Source organism: Myxocyprinus asiaticus, chromosome 30 (genome assembly GCF_019703515.2).
Source record: "Myxocyprinus asiaticus isolate MX2 ecotype Aquarium Trade chromosome 30, UBuf_Myxa_2, whole genome shotgun sequence".
Taxonomy (NCBI): domain Eukaryota; kingdom Metazoa; phylum Chordata; class Actinopteri; order Cypriniformes; family Catostomidae; genus Myxocyprinus; species Myxocyprinus asiaticus.
In genome coordinates, this window is record NC_059373.1 from 35,987,430 (window position 1) to 36,010,047 (window position 22,618).

The 22,618-nt window shown below is 38.8% G+C and overlaps 2 protein-coding genes across 3 annotated transcripts in view; one reads left to right on the top strand and one right to left on the bottom strand.

The window, feature by feature from the left end:
• Positions 1–1,557: 1,557 nt before the first annotated feature.
• Positions 1,558–4,788, bottom strand: LOC127420787 (heat shock factor-binding protein 1). The gene is made up of 4 exons (XM_051663330.1): positions 4,525–4,788; positions 4,366–4,432; positions 1,856–1,946; positions 1,558–1,753 (listed from the first exon to the last, which is right to left on the bottom strand). Exons 1-4 carry the CDS (start codon positions 4,567–4,569, stop codon positions 1,711–1,713), a joined length of 246 nt encoding a protein of 81 aa, XP_051519290.1. The 5' UTR covers positions 4,570–4,788; the 3' UTR covers positions 1,558–1,710.
• A 409-nt stretch (positions 4,789–5,197) lies between these two features.
• LOC127420758 (solute carrier family 66 member 2) overlaps positions 5,198–22,618 on the top strand; it is a 58,869-nt gene continuing 41,448 nt past the window's right edge. Inside the window, exons 1-3 of one of the 2 annotated variants that reach the window (XM_051663288.1) lie at positions 5,198–5,803; positions 7,247–7,380; positions 10,594–10,644. In XM_051663288.1, the coding sequence (XP_051519248.1) occupies positions 5,601–5,803; positions 7,247–7,380; positions 10,594–10,644 (388 nt within the window). In that variant the 5' untranslated portion in view covers positions 5,198–5,600. The remainder of the gene's footprint in view (positions 5,804–7,246; positions 7,381–10,593; positions 10,645–22,618) is intronic. The other variant, XM_051663289.1, reaches the window with a different exon arrangement.

Genomic DNA, 22,618 nt, shown 5'->3' on the forward strand with positions numbered 1-22,618 from the left:
AGCTGAAGTAAATCTCTACTATTATTCTGATATTTCACATTCTTAAAATAAAGTGACCTAAGACAGGGAAAGTTTTCTACAATTAAATGTCAGGAAATGTTAGGAAAGGAATCAAAATATCTATTTAAAGTCATTTCAGCCAGTGGGCCATGTTCTGGGGCAGAAACTAAATTGCACTTTTTTTTTTTTTTCATGAAATCAATTAGGTTTCAGATATCAGCATGTGCTTATAGAAATATTCAAGATAAAACATATTGGAATGTGGCACCTCATATTTGCAAAATTTGTACGTTACAATATTAAATCAGAAATTTTGTAATATGGTTTAATATGCTTGTTTGTCTTTTCATCAGTCACAAAAATGCAAAATACTCTGAGCGTAATCTACAATCACAGCATTTGCCATTATATCAAACACAGTTGAAAGCTATTTGGTTCGTTAAATGAAGCTTAACATTGTCTTTGTGTTTGTTTTTGAGTTGCCACAGTATGCAACACTGACAAACCGAAACAACTAAGAGGAATGGTGGTTGCAATTTAAAGATGCACTCAGTAACTTATTTCCTCATTATAGAATTTCACTCCCAAATAAATAAATAGTTATTTTGAAACTCATTTATACAATCATGAGCACTCACACAAGATGGAGACTTTTTATTCTACATGAATGAGGGGCACCTTCATGGGGGCTGCCATGTTAGAATCACATGACCAGCTGAATACTTCTTGCTTTATCTCAGTAACTGCCCTGCTATTGGACACTTTCACACATAAATTCAATTAATCATGGCTGACTGTGAATAATGAATTTCTACAATGGCATTGGTTACTAAAAACTATTGATTTTGAATGATGCTGCATCCACACCGCTAGGAGACACTGTAGATCCACGATGATATATTTAAAAAATAAATGACTGAGTACACCTTTAAAACTTGAAAACAAGGATACACTGACACTTTTAAGCATATTTTCCCCAAACTTTTTTGTCAGATCTACCCCACAACGCCATCTATAAGGCTTAAGTACTCCTTCATCGACAAAAAACTTAATAATCAAAAACCTTTTCTTTTTAACTCTGGATATAATTTAGCATTATCATTATCATAGTCACTTTTCAAATATTCTGCTTCAAGTGTCATCCATACCAATGTATAAATCTGGCACACATTACATGCATTATTTTGTTTTATTTCCTTAAAATGGAACTGACAAAATGATTAATCATGAGTAGATATTTAAATCTATTGACAGCCTTAATATTTTTCATCTGTACCTTCTCATTTATGGGTTTAACAAATCTCAAAAGGTTGGGAATATCTGGATAGCTGCATACTGTAATAGCACAAAAGAAAAGCCTCCAAGATGTCCACAGAACGAGCTAAAGACTGCTTTTTTTGTCAAATGACAGCCAAATAATAAGAGGCTATTTTATTGGACCAAGTGCATCATACACCACTGATATTCCCAAACACAATTACTTGCGCTTACTTACTTGGGCAGCCATTCAAGTTTCAGGATAACTTTGCATCTTGGAAAGGATTGAAATCAAGGAGCTAAAAAAAAAGTTATTTTATTGCTTTGAATAAAAGATCTACATATTTGTCATAAACCAAAATCACATAGAAAACTAAGGCACTTGGCAACACTAAATGCATGGACTAATTTGGAAAGCACACTGTTGGCCTCAGACTTCTGCAGCATTTCTCTTCAGTGCTTTGGCAAGCTTGTCCTCTCTTCAACATCACTATACCTTGTTGAGGAAAACAGAAATATTAAATCACATGATAAATGAGTCCAGCTATTGACCAATCTTTTATTTGAAGACGACATAAAGTGAATCAAGTGCACTTGCTTTGTTTTGTGATGCTCTTCCATTCCTGCTTGTGTCATGAGGTCAGCAACATTCTTCTCCAGATCATCTATACGTGTTCCCATCTCATCCAGTTTGAACATTAAGGAAAACCTAAAGCTCTTTGTTTAACACATCTAAGTTCTTAAAAATGGCTTTGACAAGTCAATGTTTTGCAGTAAGTGTCTACAATGAATCCTCTGCTCAAAATCAGTCAAGGACTATGTGTTTTAACATCTACTCATGGATTACTATTCTATAATCCCCCTTCACAGTGACTGTGGAACCACAATTTTGACTTCATGTTCTGTTGAGATTGACTTCCTTTCTGTTTGGGGCATGTAAAAATAATAACAGTAGCCTTATTCTAAAATTAACAACTTATTTTCCATTCAAAATATTTTCATATGTTCTCCTGACTTAATCAATACCAATCACATTACATCTAGAGGTAACGTGAAAAATTACTTATCAATTACTTAACGTATCAAGCTGAATCTTGCACACTCTGAAAAAAGGTACTGTTTAAGGTACAAGGCTGTTACTGGGGTGCTACCCTCAAGGGGACCTTTTTTATATAACTAGTTTTGGGTACATAATAGGTACCCTAAGGTATACCTTTAAAGGTCACCTTTAATCCTTTAAACCTTTAATTAATATCTCAACTCTGTAGGTCCATACAATACAAGAGAATGATGTCCAGAAATTTAAAGTTCCAAATAGTACATAAAGGAAACATAAAATTATTCCATATGACTCCAGTGTTTTAATCCATATCTTCAGAAGCGATATAATAGGTGTGGGTGAGAAACAGTTCAATATTTAAGTCCTTTTGTTTTTTGTTTTTTTTTTACTATAAATTCTCCTCCCTGACCAGTAGGTGGTAATATGCAAGAAGAATCACCAAAAACAAAAGCAGAAGAATGTTTGAGTGCCTATTTGCACCCCAATAATCTAGTGGAACCACAGAAATATATGACAAACTAACCAATAGATGTCGCTGCAGTGGTGTGGGGTGTAAAGATGGTGTGTGAATGTGTAGTGTTGTCCTAGCAACCGCGGTTTGAATCTGTGTTCTGTCCCGCTCTTTTTCCCATCCGATTTTCTTGTTTCCACTCTTAATATTACTTAAAATAATAGATTAAAATGAATATAAATGTTGATTTCACTGCAGTGATTTGGTCACTATGAGAGTTGGAGAGTGCAGAGAAGGGTTTGATCCGGAGGCGAGGTCTGTCGATCACACTCGTTCCCATGTGAAACCATGGTTACTGTAGTAAAACCAAGGTTATTTTTTCTAAGGTAAGGTTAGGTTAGGTTTAGGGGTAGAGGTTAATGTAGTGTGTCTGTGGTACTATAAATAAACACAAGAAACACACTGCAGTGATGCCCATACTGTATGTTAGTATTTAAATATGGGTGCAAATAGTATCTGACACTTTCTGCACCAGGGTGCAATTAGTATCTACCATTATTTGCACCAGGTTTGGGGTGCAAATAATATCTGCCACTATTTGCACTGGGGTATAAATAGCATATACCATTATTTGCACCAGGGTGCAAATAGCATCTGCCGTTCATTTATAGTAAAAAAGGATTTCAATATTGTTCTGTTTCTCACCTACACCTATTATATCACTTCTGAAGACATAGATTAAACCACTGGAGGCATATGGAATATTTTCTGCTACCTTTATGTGCTTTTTGGAGCTTCAAAGTTCTGGTCACCATTCATTTGCATTGTATGGACCTACAGAGCTGAAATATTCTTCTGAAAATCTTCATTTGTGTTCTGCAGAAGACAGAAAATAAAACACATCTGGGATGGCATGAGGGTGAGTAAATGATGAGAGAATTTTCATTTTTGGGTGAACAATCCCTTTAAGTGTACAATAAATGTACCCAAAACAATGGCACCACCCCAGTGACTTTGTGCCTTAAACAGTACCTTTCTTCCTAAAAGAGTGCGCTTCAGTTATCTTTCAATTCTGAAAAGTCGACATTAGGTAAATTTGAACTATTAGATGTGGTTTATTTTAGACTAACAAAACATAAGGGTGAAGATTAACACAGTGACAATAAACACCCTTACAAAGAAGTGCTGTGGTGGTACCAAGGTACTGTGATGGCATCGGATGGTATAACCATGGCACTTTGATATACACCATGGGATTGAATAATTACCATATTCATATATTATTGTCGTTTTGGAGGGGGGGGGGAGGTTGCCTATCCAGGAAACTGAAATACAAATGAGCACATGCTATAATCTCTATGTAAAATAGTTCTTTTTTTTTCTTCTTTTTTTCTCTGAATTTATGTTTTTGCACAGTTCCGATAAAATAAACAAATACTCCAATGTAATTCACCAAAGTGTCATAAAAAATATTTAAAAAATAAAAATAAATACAGAAGTACCATGGTATCCTTTGGTACTTTTTTTGTGAGTGATATGACTGCAAAAATGTAGTAAGCTAAGAATACTGCTTCATATTATGCATTTGAAAAGATATTTTTGGAGATGATCTGTCCAGATAAATCCTGAAACTTGCTCTGAAGTGCTTGCATTGTTGTCTCCATCTGTTTGAAGAAATGACTTGACTTGTGAAACTTCAGAACAGTACAGTTCTCGAATGCATCTCAATGAACACACAGATTTAATGAGCACTCACCACCGCAGTCAGATCTTGAGCAGCTGTTGGCCCGGATCCTGCCATGAGTTCTGCTGAGTGGACTTTTCTATGATTGTGTTTTTGTGTTCGTTTCCGGCTCCAGGCAACATCCGAACAAACTAAAACAAGCGTGGGTGTGGAGATAAGAGATGTGTTTTTCAATCTTAAAGATCTACGATCATATCCACGATCCTACAACAATTCTGAAACTTTTCAGGTTCATTGATTGGTTGTGAAAAGAAAAAAGTACGCTTCCTCTTTCGTATTTAGGTGGCATCCGTATCCACATTTAACCCTTTCAGTAGCAGATAAAATATTTATAAAAAATATTTATAGATAGATAAAAAAAAAGAAATACATAAAAAAGATAAATCCTTTGAATTACACTGTGCTGCTGTTGATATTTCATGTTGATTTATTTTTATTATATAACAGCGAGTTGGCATGACAACTGGATTTATCTTCTGTCATAAGGATAAACAGTTTTAAATGAGGTCAAATATGCGACTGTATAAGACTCACTCGGAAATACTGAAACATATGTTTTAATCGATTAGCATTTGTCAACACACTTATGTTTTGGTTTCCGTGTTCAGTTCAACTTCAGCCAAGTTTGTCTCGCTTTAAGACCACGCAGCTCATGAATATGTAATGAGTGCGTCGTTACGTACTAGCAAGACGGAAGTGAGCATTAGCCATCGGAAGCAGAGAGCATCACAGCGATTGTACAATGTTTAACAGCAGACTGTTTATTAATTCAGGGACCACAAGACAAAAGGAACACATAATCTGATGTGGAGCCACGCAGGGAACGCGTTTCCATCGATTTAGCAAGTATTTATAGCCAAGAAAAGTGAAGCACTTGGCTCTAATGAGTCAGTGGATGGTGACTGGGACAATGAAAGTATATTTACTGTCTGTATTCGGGATGCACACATGAAGTTTAATATGTGGAAATAACTTTAAAAGCACCGATAGTTGATGGTTCATTTAATTAGAGGGTAGCAATCACCAGGCAGTTAAACTTAGGCTAGCTCTTCATTTGTTTTGATAAAGGACAGATACATCATTGAAAGATGGATGATGAGATATTGGATCAGAGCATGTTTGTTGTTTATCAACTGGTGTCTTGGATCGCATCAGTCGCCATCATATTTGGAGGAGTTGTGCCATACATCCCTCAGTACAGGGATATTCGCAGGACTCAGAATGCTGAAGGATTCTCCACCTATGTATGCCTGGTACTGCTGGTTGCCAACATCTTAAGAATACTGTTTAGGTGAGTTTTACTTTAACCATCATGCCTGTGGTCATGATCTCTTTCAGTAAGACAGCTGCTATAATGTGAACCCAGGACACATAATCCACTATAATGTGTGTGTACAAAGAGGCATTTGTATTATTGACACAAGTGTTTGTTTAACAACTGGTGAATGGTGCCCATGTTGTATAGGAAATATAGGATATTTATAACATTTTCCAGGCTGTACGTGATCGTTATGAAAGTGTTAAAGGGATGGTTCGCTCAGTATTAAAAATTCTATTGCCATTTCCTCACCCTTATGTTAACCTATGGGTTGCCACGGTCATTGGAAAACCTGGGAATTTTTAATTAGTCGTTTTCAGACCTGGAAAAGTCATGGAAATGAATATGTTCTTCAAAGTCCTGTTAATTCTAAAATGGATATCAATTTTGTTTCATTGTTTTCCTAAAATACTTCATTGGCTAGATATTGCTCTCTTAACAGTTCCCACACTGAGCCGAATCAAATCTCAGGACAATCGTGGCCTTATTGGAGAAATTTACTTGTTTAAATCTATTAATTCCAAGGACAGTTTACACTCAAATGGAAATCTGCTACAGAAATACCTTATAAAATGATTTTTGAAACTCCTCATCCAGTAATTACGTTGGGGTCATTCCATGTCAACTCATCCATAGGTCCCTGGCTCAAAATGTATCTTTTGATCATTTATTTTACTGGTGAAAGATAAACCTATATGTTGATGAAAGCCAAAATATTAAATGTCATGGATCAATATTTACTGAGTAATACATTATTTTCTAGAGGGGTCAAAATGACTATTTTCGCCTGTGATTTTGGAGCAAAACTGCAGGTCGAAAAAATAACCTTAGAAAGGTGGCAGGGTCATTGTTTTATTTTACAGAGATAGCTAGATCTGTTAGTAAAATCAATTGACTTCAGCTCCTCTTGTTGCATTGTATGCCAAAAATGTGAGAAAATTAAACAAACAAACACTTTTTTGTGTTTTTTTCCAAACTTGGAGTGCCTATAACTCCAGAAGTATTAAAGGGACCTCAATATTCTTTTAGATTCTGGTTCTGAACAAACTTTCCTTCTCGTATCTTCTTTTTTAAGACCCAATATGGTTAAATCCCACTGATATGGGGCTCTCAGTGTGGCTCAATGAATACACTGTAAAATTTGTACTTATTTTCAATGGTTGAAAACCAAATGTGGGTCACATGGTATGAAGCTAGTTTTTCTTGTCCAACAAAACAAATTTATGAAGTACAAATAATGGTGAAACTAGATTATATAAAATAAAACAAAACCTTTATTCATTATTTATTTACTTAATTATTTTGGTTGATTTGACATGAAGCAACCCACTGGTCAAAAGTTGAGGGAACCCTACAGTATATCATAGAATACAGGATTTTGTGCCTTTGACTGTTTCTCTGTTTTGTTTTTTGCAGGTTTGGACGTTACTTTGAAACTCCTTTGCTTTGGCAGAGTATCATCATGATCATCACCATGTTAATCATGCTGAATCTGTGCACCAACGTCCGCGTGGCCACTGAACTCAACACTAAACGCCGCTCGTTCACAGGTGTGAATCTATTATCGCTTTATGACGCTTTGTGACACGGCCTCATTGTTTCCAGCAGTAGGCCTTATATCAGAAGGAATAATTGAGTTTAACATTATCTCATTACCAGACATATGATTAGATTACTTACTTTTTGTTTTGAGCAAGACATTCACAGTCTGCCTTAAACATTTAAAGTGTAGTTTACAGCTTTGTAGAGAAGTATCATTCAGAGAAGTTGTTTTATTAGATTCTCTCAGACTTGATGTCATTAAAACAGAGTTTGGTACTTTGGCTTACAGCTTATTGAATTACAGTAAATGCTAGTCACATGGTCAAGGTCTTCCTTTGGTCCTCTGAAGTGGATGAACTTTGACCTGCTGGCTTTTGTGAACACAAGTCATGCAAGTCAAAGCTTCATTGGTTTATTTACACTCGGAGTTTGTTATAAAGTTATTAAAAGATGCCATTAATGTGAGCAGTAATGCGAAATGTTTTAGACGTTGTTTAGTCTGTTCAGAGTGAAATAAGCATGTACCGTATACTACGTACTAATTTTAAAAATTAGTAGATAAAACTGTAAGCAATATGTAACAATCTAACTATAAATGCTTAAGCAAGAGGCTTTTTAAGCTACATTGGTGCCACATCACCTTCAGCGAGTGGCGTTCAGTTATAAACTTAGAAGTAAAGCAGTTGTGTAAAAATGTCTAAAATTAAAATTCTCTCATCATTTACTCACCCTCATGCCATCTCAGATGAGTATGACTTTCTTTCTTCTGCTGAACACAAATTAAGGTTTATAGAAGAATATTTCAACTCTGTAGGTCCATACAATGCAAGTGAATGGTGATCAGACCATTGTAGCTCCAAAAATCACATAAAGGCAGCATAAAAGTAATCCATAAGACTCCAGTAGATAAATCCATATCTTCAGAAGTTATATAATAGGTGTGGGGGAGAAACAGAACAATATTTAAGTCTCTAAAATCTCTAAATCTCCACTTTCACTTTGAAACTAAACATGTATGTGATTTTCATATGTAAAAGTGAAAATCTTTGTGATTTTTTGGAGCTACAAAGTTCTAGTCACCATTCACTTGCATTGAATGGACCTACAGAGCTGAAATATTCTTCTAAAAATCTTTGTTTGTGTTCTGCAGAAGAAAGTCATCCACATATGGGATGGAATGAGGATGAGTAAATGATGAGAGAATTTTCATTTTTGGGTGAGCAATACCTTTAACTTGCAATCCAATCTAATTATGTGTGAAAAAGGAATTAAAAATCACGGTTGGCTGATGTAACTTCTGGTTCTTTCGTCATGCTGAACTAACCTGACTAAGGTCAAGTCGAGCACATTGCATTGTGTGATACAATATTCCATGCAGATTGCTCTGTTGTTTACTGCACATTTGGGCAAATGAAGTAGCTCATCCAGGTAATCCCTGCTCTGCATACTGCAAAAGGAGTATGAGTATTATGGCAGTATTATGTAATGCCGAACACACCCCATAGTTATAGTTGAATAGTTTTATAACAGGAAGTTCAAACATATTCCGGTTTACACTCCTTGGACAAAGTTGACAGAACCTTAAACTAATAGTGTCGACCTATTCTGTTTGTACAGAAGTGAAGGATCCTGTTTAATGAGGGTGTTTTCTTTCAGTGTAGTTAGTGAAATCATACTGCTGCTCTTTCTGTCGTCATGGAGTAAGAATAGATATTGCTGTGACAGTGCACAAAAGGTCTGAGGGGTTTTAATTATGATATCAAAGAGAGTTAAATACATTGAGTTAACTTCTTTACATAACACAGCGGTGTCGCTTGCAAACTCTCTAGCAGGACTTAACAGATGGGGAATTTTTAGCCCAAAAAAGGTACATATTGGTTATGTACATGTTAAAGGAATATTCTGGGTTCAACACAAGTTAAGCTCAATCAACAGCATTTATGGCATAATGTTGATTGCCACAATAAATAATTTTGACTCACCCCTAGTTTATTAGAAAAAAATAGTGATTACAGTGAGGCACTTACAGTGGAATTGAATGGGCCCAGTCCATAAACACAACTAGATGTTAACATTATACGTAAGATCATTATGTAAAATCACTTACTAACCTTACCTGTGTAAAGTTTTCAGGGTTTCATGTGTTAAGTGATTTTATCACACTAAAATCATGTTAACACGTATAATGTTATAATGTTTACATCTTGTGGCTTTACTTTTGAAACGGTGTGTATTAACATTTATAGACTGGCCCCATTTACTTTTATTGTAAGTGCCTCACTGTAACCGCAATTTTGTATTTATTTATTTTTTTAAATAAAGGAGGGACGAGTCAAAAATATTTTTGGTGGAGATCTACATTATGCCACGAATGCTGTTAATTGAGCTTAATTTGTATTGAACCGTAAATAGTCCTTTAAAGATTTGTGCAAAGAGAAAGCATCTCAGTTATTTCTATAAAATAACCAAGTATTTTTAGCATTAGTTTACTAAAAAAAATGAACATTCTGTCATTATTTATTCACCCGCGACATTACAAAACCAGTTTAATCCATGAAACACAAAAAGAGAGGTTTAGCATAATGTTCTGGCAGCTCTTATCCATTAGGCATGCAGTGATCACAGGCTGTCAATATCCAAATATGACACACACACACAAAAAAAAAAGCACCATTAAAGTACCAAAGAAGTTGTCCATATGACCAAGTTGTAATATGCACAAGTGCAAATAAGATTTGAGAGCTACAGCGGAGAGGAAGATTTTCACCGTAATACAACTTCAAGTTAGGTCTTTTCCTCAAAGAAAGTTATCATATGGCTTCAGAAGTCTATATAGCTCTGAGTTGGGGGAAAAAGTAGCTTGAACATTCTTCATAATTCCTTCTTTTGTGTTCCATTGAAGAATTAAAGTCTGGTTTGAAAAGGCATGTGGGTGAATAAATGATTTTAGGGAACTACTACTATGATGGATCTACTTTTATGAGGTGCATGCATTGCACAGACTTACAATCAAGTAAATCAGGATATCAAATCAAGGGAATCCAGTTCTGAAATCAAATCAATAGGCTCCCATGATCAGTTTGACAAAATAAACTCTTTGATAAACATGTACAAATTAACATTAAATGCAACTTTACCTGTCTGAGAACAAGGTGAGATAAAATCTAGTTCTCTCTCTCTCTTTTTTTACTGTTCTTATTGTTTTTCTTATTTGTCTGAAGCGACAGACAGTAAGGACGAGGAAATCAAAGTTCCTAAGAGGCTCTTTGTGGGTATGTACTGATGTGCTGAGCACAAAACACCCATCATCCACCCCACTCATTTTCCTCCTCCAGCACCATGACTAATTATCATAAGTCCTAACCCGGGCCGAAACATAGACTCTTCTAATCCTGCATTAAAGCTCTGTTAACCCTGGCATTTCATTTGCACATGTCTGAAACGGACATATAATATATATATGATAGAAATGAATTAGAAATGCATGCTCATGTTTTATTAGAAAGTTTGCATGTTTTGCATGAGGAAATTGCAGTGTTGCATGCTAATAGATGATAATTAATTGCTTTTTCTTTACAGCGTGTATGTATACTCACATGAAGTATTCAAAGGAAAATGCATGTCTTACAATGTCCTAACAGCACAATGGAAAACTTGTGAAATGCTAAATCAGACACTCCACCTTGTTTAAAGCTGATGTGTGTAATTTTTTCAGTGTTTACGAAAAAAAAAAAGTCCATACTCCAGCTTCAGTGGCGGATTTAGGCAGGGGCGACTTGGGCAATTGCCCAGGGCTGCATCTTGCGGGGGGCGGCACGAGGCACCCACACAGACACCCCGTCAACAACTTTGGGGGCGTGTTGAAGTGGGTTTCGCTATAGATAAAACATAAGAAAACCATTTTTACCATAGCTCCTCAAATTTTATTTGAACTGTCTTTACTGTCCTTGATAGGTGCGGCTTCTATATCTCCTTGCGTGCGCTTAGGAGAGAACGTGCAACTGAAGGGATGCGGATGACGAAACATGCCCCCATTGCCAGATTTATTTGGCTGCGTTGATAAACAGTCTTGTCCCTACAGCTTCTTGATTCGTTTAATTGCTCTTCACAAGAATTTTGGCTTGTTCCGTATGTGAAAATGTACACTGTAAATGTACACAGTGCTTTGCAGCGCATATCCCTCATGCTTTAAAAATTTAGTTTTCACTTTAGTGTAATTCCAAACATATTTAAACGCAAATACAGAGGACAGAGTTTGTGGATTGATGAATTTTACATATAACAAGCGCAACTGCAATCATGTGATTGACAAAAAGTCACGCTCGTTCCACGTGATTTAATTCTCATCCGAACGCATGAGTTTTAACACAGAGGAGCCATGAAAATGTACTTTTATAGATGTCACCCTGAGAAACATTTGCCATCTGAATAGGGCTTATGGTGCTATCAGAGCATTCTTCTGTTTGTTTGAGCAGCTCATCCTGCCCCACACAGCAACATTGGCTCAACTAATGACGCGAGTTTGGAGGCGGAACTATTTGTACACTAGTGCAGGTTTGAAAACTGATTATTTCTGCAATTCTGCTTGGTGATGTTAGCGGTGCAGAAATTACACGCTTCAGCTTTTAAGAGGAGTTTTTAGACTAATGTATTGTGTACTATATTTTAATGCTGACTTCTGAAAATGGGGACTAACTGCATGGCTTCGGGTACTGCACTGATTTACTCCCGTAATGACAGATGACAGTCTGCTAATACTGAACTCTGACACGCACACACGTCATGCTTGCACTGGCGTTTTATATATATATATATATATAGCCCAAAACAGTTTCATAACATCTTTGGGTGTTGTGTCCCTGATTGGTGTTGCTGTTGCATGAACAGCAGGTGGCATTAGTGAAGCACTTCATTCTGAGCTCAGAGGGTCTGCTGCTGTTGTACAGTCTGATTGTTCCTACTGTATAACCTCTCATATCTGCTGCGTTTCTGCACATGTCCTTAAATGTTACGCTCTACTGTAAATATATCCTGTACCTGAGAGTATTTGAAGATTTTAGTGTTTCATTTCGCTCTGTATATTTTAGATATTGATTTAATAGTTTCTTTATCATTGAGTTTTCAAAAAATATCATGTCTGATTTTTGCAGCACATGTGCTCAATCAGGCACATTATTATTTTTGCTTGATCATCAGATCCAGTTGTCAAGTTGTTCTGTCTCTTCTGACAGCTCAGTGGACTGTTTGTAAGTGCTGTCTTATTTATTCATTTGGCAGATGTGACAACAGTGCATTCAAGTAATATAGTGTATCAGTTTGTGTGTTCCCTGGGAATCGAACCTACTTGCTGTAGTAGTTAAACAAGCACTCACATGGCTTTAAAGGGGTCATGACATGCCTTTTTTATTATTTTAATATGTTTCTTGAGGTTTATTTATAATATTAGTTACATTAAAAAACAGTCATATATTTATAAAACATGATAATTTTCAACCCTCATTCTGACCCTCTGTCAGAAACGCTTGGTTTTGGTGCTGCTTCTCCTTTAAGACTTGACAGTAAACTCCCACTATTCTGATTGGCTCTTTGCTCTTGACTGACCTGCCATCTCACTGTTCACCGCTACTGGGCAGGGCTAGGGAAGTGATAAGGTAAAGTAGTCATGGATGTGTTGTTGTGAAGGCGGTCAGATGCAAATATCTACCACAGTGTGACATCACAATGTGGAGAATGTACTGTAGAGAACAAGTAGTTTTTCAATAAATGTTCTTTTTGCATTGAGGAGGAAGTTTTGAGGTCTGAAACTTACATTATGTTTTTATAGTACAATTAACTTTTATTTGATAACTCATGTCATGACCCCTTTAATAGAACCTGACCTGCTCTGTGGAATTCAAAAAGGAAAATAAGAGGCACTTAAGACCACTGAACTGACATAATGTAAAATTGATAAATAGACAGTATTGACCCTAACTAGAATACATTGGAGAGCTTAAGCTAGATTACTAGAGGTCCTCTTGCAGACAAGAATATAAGCTGTGAATGTTTTTATGGGTGCCTTTTAAAACCAGTTTAGACCAGGTTACTGTATACCAGTATGGTGTAGTTGTTAAAGAATAACTCACCCAAAAATTAAGATTCTGTCATAATTGTCTCACCCTCACCGACTGATCTCAATGTGAGATCGAAAAGAGTAGGTTGACTTTTCTTTAGCTAAAATCGGTGTATACTTACCAAAATTCATAACACTGCCCCCTGTGGCCAAAACAGTAAGTGTTGTTGCGCGTAGGGGCACGCGTGAGCTCCATTTTCAGGGTGTACTGTCCGCGTAGGGGAGCCAAAAGCAAGACGTTTTTTAGCTTGATCATCAGATCCAGTTGTCAAGTTGTTCTGTCTCTTCTGACAGCTCAGTGGACTGTTCGTAAGTGCTGTCTTACATTTATTCATTTGGCAGGCATGACAACAGTGCATTCAAGTAATATAGTGTATCAGTTTGTGTGTTCCCTGGGAATCGAACCTAGGGCAAGTTGTTTTCAGCTGTACAGGCATTAGTACAGTGACGAGAAATGCCTGTTTTATGAAGTCCACCACCCAACCCAAACCTATGCCTAACCCTAACAATTAGTGGAGTAAAACTGTAATGTTAGAGGTGAAAATGCAACGTCCGAATCACACTCGTCACTTATTATGCAATAGCGATTACTCCCTGGTCTTGACACGGGATCCGAACCCTGGTTTCCCCTGCTGCTGACGCGACGTGCTTCCGGACGCGCTTCTGTGTGCACCACAGGGGTAAGCAATCAAACTTAAACCGATTCAAACATATCTGATAGATGACAGCGGTCCATGAGTTGGCATAATGTCGCCGATCCTAGTGTACCGGAACTATCGGAAACAACATGCCGACCTCCCGCGTGATCATGTTGACCCTCATGTCGTTCCAAACCCTTAAGACTTTCTTCTGCTTAACACAAAAAGGAATATATCCTGGTCAGTCTATTCAAAACAATTGCAGTTGATAGTGCTTCACTTCAAAGCTTAAAAGAGCAACTTAAAGTACCACAAAATTAGTCCATGTGACTCATGCACCATATTCCAAGTCTTCTGAAGGCATATGATATGTTTTGGTGAGAAAAAACTCAATGCAAGTCATTTTAAATTTTGTCATCCATTGCACATTAATGAGAGCTAAGAGTGAAACCTTTACAGAGTAGCTCAAATGTTCACACAGTATCTTGCATTGCTTTCACATGAACACTTTAAGTCACTATAGTTTGCTAAATAACTTATTATTCACCGACTTAGACCCTGTGTTAGTTTTTACATATTTTTTATTTTATTTTAGTCATTAATTTTTCTCTTTTGACGAAAATGACTTTCAAATTTAGTCAGTATTTCATCATGACTAATTCATTCATTCAAGTCAAGTGTACTCTATGATAAATAATTTGTCAGCAAAAAAATAGCATCTTTTAGTTGAGTTATGTGCAAAATGACAAACTTAAAACTTAAAATAAGTAAACTTTAACCAAATATTCATACATTTGGAAAAATGTTCAGTATAAACTTTAAACATGGATCAAACATATGATTTAAGCTTTTCAATATAAACACAATGACAAAATTGTCCTGAAAAAACCCTGAGCTCCTGAATATCATATAATGAATAATAGTATACGGAAGTACAGTATTAGCTACATTGTTGTGAAATTCTTCACGTTTTAGAAACTATTCTGACAGAATAGGATATTACATTGTGTAGCACGTTTTTACTACAAACAGTGTATTATTCACAACAGAAATGTTGCAGAAGTGCAGCAAATGCATTGCGAACTTGCATTGTGTTATTGGACCGCAACACCTCAGAAAACCAAACTTGCATTGCTAGAATTTATGCATTCTTGCACTTGTGTAGGTGTTTAAGGCCATTTAGTAAATTACATTTAATTAAAACTTATTGTAATGGCATTTATACCTTAAATCTGTTTAAATCAGCAAGAGGTATATCCTGTATTGAAATCAGTTTTCTGCTAAAGAAACTTTTTTTTTCTAGATGTAGATTTTTCTTCTAGAAAAGTAGATTTGTAGTGCTCTGTCTTTCACATCATTCACACTATTGATCACGTATGCCCGCCAGCTCTCACACACACCTCATTAGAAGTGTGTTCAGGTGAAGCTGAGAGGGGTTTTGCTGCTTTGTTTGCGAGCTCATTGATCGAATAGACCTGAATAATGAAGGTGTATTCTAATCTATCCCAGGGTCAAAGGTCGAGCTGAAATAGGCTATTCTCTTGTTGAGGGCAGTTGTCACTTTGTTCTTTGTCAAAGGAGGCTCCTAAATTATATCCAAACATTCAGTAAATCAGGACTAGTATTGCAGTGCTGCCGACTGCCAAACCTGCTTTCAGATTGTCCATATGGATCACACTGGTATCGTTATGTCCATCATTCAAGCTTGAAGCAGGAGGTTTTTTTTTATCACCGCTAATGGTTCTATTCAATATAATTCTGTCCAGGTGCGTTAGATATTTATAAATGTATTTTGTGCTGGGCAAGACTGCTGGGGTCTTTGTGGTTGTGCAGTAATGGACGTAAATGGGCCTCGCTTCCTACGTGGAGACTCAGCTCTGGTACATTATCCCTACAGGCGACCGCAGCAGCCTCAATTAGCATCTGATCACAGGTACTCTATTGGAAAAGGGGGTCTTTCAAATAAATATGTATTTTTCCTGAATCTTTCCGTAGAATGTGACTAGAATGATTTTTTTTTTGTCTGGACAGTCTGCCTTGCTTTAAGCACTATAAGGACCAAACTTTGGTGACTGAGCCAAACACGTTTTTTGAACAATGTTTGGTACGTTACTCAAACATAAATGTAGCGTCGTTTGGTGACACTATCAGCACAGAAATTGCACACTTCAGCTTTAAGTGCCAGCTGCTGTCCTATTACTAACAAAAATTGGTTTTATTTAAAGCAACAGTGCAGTTACTGCAAGTCATACATGCATATCAAAGCATATATTTTAGAATAACTTAAATATTAATGATGCAACCTTATTAAAATGACATGTATCAAATAAATTGAAAATTTTTTATTTTAATGATGACAGATTATCAAAAGATTCACAACTCAGAGCATGTAAAATACATTTTGGCGCACACAAACAGTATTGAGAGGCTAGTGATATGATATTTTTATATGTTTGAAATCGCTCTATCAAACCGCAAATGCGGTCTCATCAAGATGAAGTGCTTGTTTCCCGTTTTGGCATGTGAATTCAGTCTGGCGTTTACAGCACTGACAGCATCTTAATCCAGTGTTTGCTACTGTTGACAGTTTTGCAGTTTGGGCGGCAGTCCGTACTGGAAAGACTTTCGATTGAACAGATTGTGTGGATCTGGATGATGACCAGCAGAACCAGAACTGTCATTCATTTAACTGTCCGAAAGCCTCTTTCACATGTCTTTCCATTTCACTTAGTAGTAATTAGAGCAGGGAACTGATGGATTTCTTTTGGCGTGTAGGCTGAAGCCATGCTGAAAGAAGAAATGGGTGGCCGAAGGTGGCACTCTGTTAGCATGTCAATCATACTGGGTCCCCAGCTTGAATGCCACTTTTCTCCAGTGTAAATGGAGAGAGTGAATGTACACAAAGTGGCCCTGAGGGAGTAAAGCAGGAAAGAGGGACAGATCCTGAGGAAAACTGAGTGATTCTGAGGAAGAGTTGATTTGTTGCTTTTAGAAGCTCATTCTTTAGAAAGTGCGCAGCATGTGGAATGAGTGTGTTTTGTGTTGTGACTTAAGGGGATGAATAGTCTTCTGCCATCAATTCTGTAAAAACGAATGATGGTGGCTAATGTCCTTCCTTACCCTGATATGACAATATAGTAGCTAAATTTCAGTCATAAATTTTCAAGTATTATAATGGGTATGACAAGTTAGTGGCGGACTAAATCTGTTTACGCTGCTGCTGCACAATTAGACATGCATTGAATCTCCTTAAAGCAGATCTAGTAGGGTGGTGCTGGGGAGAAGGAGGGTATAAAAAAATTCTCGTAGCTCACTGCAGTGAAGCAGACAATTTAAATTCTAGACAAAGAGGGAGCATGCTAGATAATTGGCTAACATGGTTACTTGTCAAAGAACCAGATTGGCTAATGTCAACTGGTTAACAGATTACAAGTTGAAAAGATCTACAGTAGGTTCAAGATCAAAATGACCCTTACTGCCATATGTACCACCATGGTAAAACTGTCAATTTAAGTCACACATGAGAATTGTGAACTGTTTTATCCCTCCTTTAAAAAAAGCAAAAATGTGGGTTACATACTTATAATGGAAGTCCGTAAACGTAAAAAATACTCACTTTTTTATTTTAAAGTATAGCAACACGTTTTAAATAATATGCATGTTAACATGATTTTAGTGTGATAAAATCACTTAAAGTCTCAAATTATACTACTTCATTGCCATGATGACTTAATGTCATAAACCCTAAAACGACCGTAAATACAATGAAACTTAGACAACTTTACTGCTCAGATAATAAACAAGTTTTAAAAATTCATGTAAATGCTTTTAGAAAATTATAAGCTTCACATTTCTGATTTTAAGCCCTCCAAAAATTGGCCTCATTAATTTTTTTCTTTATTTTTTTTTCTTTTTGTTTTAAGGAGAGACAGGACCAAATAATTTTTTGTGGTAATCAACATAATGCAACAAATGCTGTTGACTGAGCTTAACTTATATTGAACACGGAATATTTCTTTAATGGTGTTATTATCCCGTATTATAATCCTAATAAATGATTTGGTAGTTGTAGACTAACAATGCATGGTTCAGTTAAAACCCATCTTATAAGCGTATTAAAATGTAAATTAATTTTTGTTGTTATTGTGTATGACAGGTTTTTTTAAGTTAGTTGTCTCAGCTAGCCCCATGAAGAATTTAATGATTGAACTTAAAGTCATTGTCATATCAGGGTAAGGTTGATTAAGAACTATTAAAGATCTAGTTGAAAGGGGCCTGGGTAGCTCAGCGAGTATTGACGTTGACTACCATCCCTGGAGTCACGAGTTCGAATCCAGGGTGTGCTGAGTGACTCCAGCCAGGTCTCCTAAGCAACCAAATTGGCCCAGTTGCAAGGGAGGGTAGAGCTACATGGGGTAACCTCCTCGTGGTCGAGATTAGTGGTTCTCGCTCTCAATGGGGCGCGTGGCAAGTTGTGCGTGGATCATGGAGAGTAGCATGAGCCTCCACATGCTGGGAGTCTCAGCGGTGTCATGCACAACGAGCCACATGATAAGATGCGTGGATTGACGGTCTCAGAAGCGGAGGCAACTGAGACTTGTTCTCTGCCACCGGATTGAGGTGAGTAACTGCGTCACCACGAGGACCTACTAAGTAGTGGGAATTGGGCATTCAATATTGGGAGAAAAAGGGGGTAAAAAAGATCTAGTTGAAGAATACTTTCATCTGTCAAAATAAACCCAAACCAGCTTTGCCTGAGAACACATTAAAATCTGGCTTCACCATCATTTGACAGTATATCTGCAATACTCTCCTCTATTTGCCGCATAGTATCTGCATGTTGCAGTTGTCGCTGTGCATGTAAGACTGTGGGTGTGAGCTGAAAAAGAGGATGAGCTTTTTGGGGTTGCTGCTTAAAAACCATTGCAGTCTTTCCCACTCACTGCCCTGCTGGCAGCAGCGATATGCACATGCACAGTGGGTTAAAGCACTGGCACAGCACTCAATAGACACAATAGAGTGTGGCAAACACAACTGCCTCTTTGATCCGGCCCTCTCTACATGCACTGCCTCCAGCACTACCGAGCCCTTTTCCTGAGCCCTGCGCAGGCATACACACATACAGGCTTTATGGATTAATGTGTGTGTGCATGAATTTCTGTACATTATGTCTTTATCTGGATATGCATTGCACCATTCTCCAAAATGTGACATGAAGAGTGGCTTAGGTGTGGATTTGTGTACACCTTATTTTTGTCTAAAAGCTGGCACTCATTTTTTTTATACAGAAAACCCACCCTATGTTAACATGTACTATAACTGATTCATAGAGTTCTTCAGAAGTCTGCAGCTAATCTTTGTGTATTTGTGAGCTTAGTAACCTTACACAATTCAAACTGAACTCTGAATAAACTCAAACTGTGTGTTAGACCTAAACTATTCTGCTCTTGAGATAGATTAGATTAGTCTATTAGATGGTGAAACAGCCTAATTTCAGGAATGTTCTGAGTTTAATGTGAGTTAAGCTCTATGGACAGCATCTGTGACATGCTGTCAGTTACCACAGAAAATAAATTCAACTCGATCCTCCATTTATAAAATCATGCAAAAATCACTGTAACACTTCTCAGTGGAAAGGAGGCGGCGAGAAGCAAGATTTCCTGGTTCAGGTAGGCGTTTAATTGTGCACCCTGACAGTTCCATACACACTCGACAATTTCACAAGCAAATATTTACTTAAAGAGTCCCACTTCATTACATCATCAACATAATAACATATAGCACCGTGGCCTTCCTTGCGCCAGTCTCTCTCCCCGTCTGCTGGCGGTGTGGCCCTTTCATGCCGCTCTCCCCGTGCTCACTGAAATTAGAGACAGGTGTTAGACATAATCTAGCTCAGATGTAAGCGCCCTTACCGCTTTCTCTCTCTCCGGAGAGATGCTTGACCACGCCCCCGCTGCCACATATCCCCACTGCCCGACTCAGGCCGGGGAGGCATGCGGCCTGCCTACCACTCCCCCCCCATTCCTGGAAAGGAAGTTGGCAACAGCCATCTGCGCTCCCGGTCTGTGGACCACCTTGAACTTAAACGGCTGAAGAGCCAGATACCAACGGGTGATCCGTGCGTTGGTATCTTTCATGCGGTGGAGCCACTGGAGCAGGGCGTGATCGGAACAGAGGGTGAAGGCCCACCCCAACAGGTAGTATTGGAGAGTGAGGACCGCCCACTTGATGGCGAGACACTCCTTTTCCACGGTGCTGTACTTAGTTTCCCTCAACGAGAGCTTACGGCTAATGTACAGCACCGGGCGCTCCTCCCCCTCCACCACCTGCGAGAGTACGGCCCCCAGCCCTCTGTCTGAAGCATCTGTCTGTAAAACAAAAGGGAGAGAGAAATCAGGTGAATGTAAAAGTGGCCCCCCGCAAAGTGTGGCTTTAACTTGCGTGAATGCCTGCTGACACTGCTCTGTCCACTGGACCGGGTCTGGAGCTCCCTTTTTAGTGAGATCAGTAACTGTTCAGTGACGTCCGAATAGTTAGGCACGAATCTTCTATATATAGCCAGCCAGCCCCAGGAACTGTCTCACCCCCTTTTTGGTCTTGGGCCTCAGGCAGGTCGCAATCGCCGCTGTCTTGTCAATTTGGGGACGCACCTGCCCGTGGCCCAAGTGGAACCCCAGATACTGTACCTCCACCCGCCCAATCGCGCACTTCTTTGGGTTTGCTGTGAGTCCCGCTCGGCGCAGCAATCTCAGAACCGCCCTCAGATGTTGCATGTGCCGCTGCCAATCATTGCTGTAAATGATGATATCATCTAAATAGGCAGCGGCGTAAGCTGAATGCGGTCTGAGAATTCGGTCCATGAGACGCCGAAACGTAGCTGGGGCTCCAAACAAACCGAACGGAAGTGTCACAAACTGGTGTAATCCAAACGGTGTGAAGGCGGTTTTTTCACAGGAAATTGGTGTCAAGGGGATCTGCCAATAACCCTTCGTCAAATCCAATGTCGAATAAAATCGAGCAGTGTCCAACCGATCGAGCAACTCATCAACGCGAGGCATTGGATACACGTCATATTTAGACACCGCGTTGACTTTCCTATAATCCACACAGAATCGTACAGACCCATCGCTCTTAGGCACTAGAACAACTGGGCTGGACCAGTCACTGTGGGATTCTTCTATTACCCCCATATCGAGTATTGCGTCCAAGTCTTCCCAAACGATTTTCTTCTTGTGTTCGGATAATCGGTAGGGGTGGCTATGTACCACGAGCCCCGGCTTGGTCTCAATGTGGTGGTGAATGAGGTTTGTACCACCCGGTAGAGGGGAGAACACATCTGCAAATTCCTGTTGCAACCTGGCAACCTCCGCGAGTTGACTCGGTGAGAGGTGGTCTCCGCAAGTGACCGGGGTGAACTGTTTATGTTTTGAACTCACCTCCGGTCCGAGCTCCGCCTTCTCTGGAATTACCGTAGCCAACGTCACTGGGACCACCTCCCTCCACAATTTCAGGAGGTTGAGGTGGTATATTTGACGTGTGCCCCCTCTATCGGTTCGTTTAACCTCATAATCGAGATCTCTGACTCATTGTGTGACCTCAAAGGGCCCTTGCCACTTGGCGAGTTATTTAGAGCTCGATGTGGGAAGTAATACAAGCACTTTATCTCCCGGTGCAAATTCCCTTAGCTGAGTTCCCCTGTCATACAGTCGGCGCCGTCGTTCTTGAGCTTGGAGCAAATTCTCCTGTGTTAGTTGTCCCAAAGTGTGGAGTTTTGCTCTAAGATCAAGAACGCATTGAATTTCATTCTTACTATTTGAAGGTCGCTCCTTCCAGGCCTCTCGAAATACATCAAGCATACCACGTGGGCGTCACCCATACAGCAGCTCAAATGGGAAGAAGCCAGTGGAGGCTTGCGGGACCTCTCATACTGCGAATAACGGGGTCAAGCCATTTATCCCAATTCCTAGCATCGTCATGCACGAACTTACGAATCATGTTTTTGAGGGTTTTATTAAATCGTTCCACCAGGCCATCCGTTTGAGGATGGTACACGCTGGTGCGAATTGATTTAATACTCAACAATTCGTACAGCTCGCGTAGTGTCTGTGACATAAACGTTGTGCCTTGATCGGTGAGGATTTCTTTCGGAATCCCCACCTGGGAGATTATTTTGAAGAGTGCCTCCGCAACATGGCGTGCTGAGATGTTGCGAAGAGGCACCGCTTCCGGATATCGCGTTGCATAGTCCACTAGGACCAATACAAAGCGATGTCTGCGTGCTGACCGTTCTAATGGCCTGACGAGGTCCATTCCAATTCTCTCAAAGGGGACCTCGATCAACAGAAGAGGGTGCAATGGCGCTTTTGGGGTGGCCGGTGGGTTAACCAGCTGGCATTCGCGGCATGCCGCACACCACCTGCGGACATCGCCGCCAATGCCCGGCCAATAGAAGCGGGCTATTAGACGGTTCAGCGTTTTCCTTTCTCCTAAGTG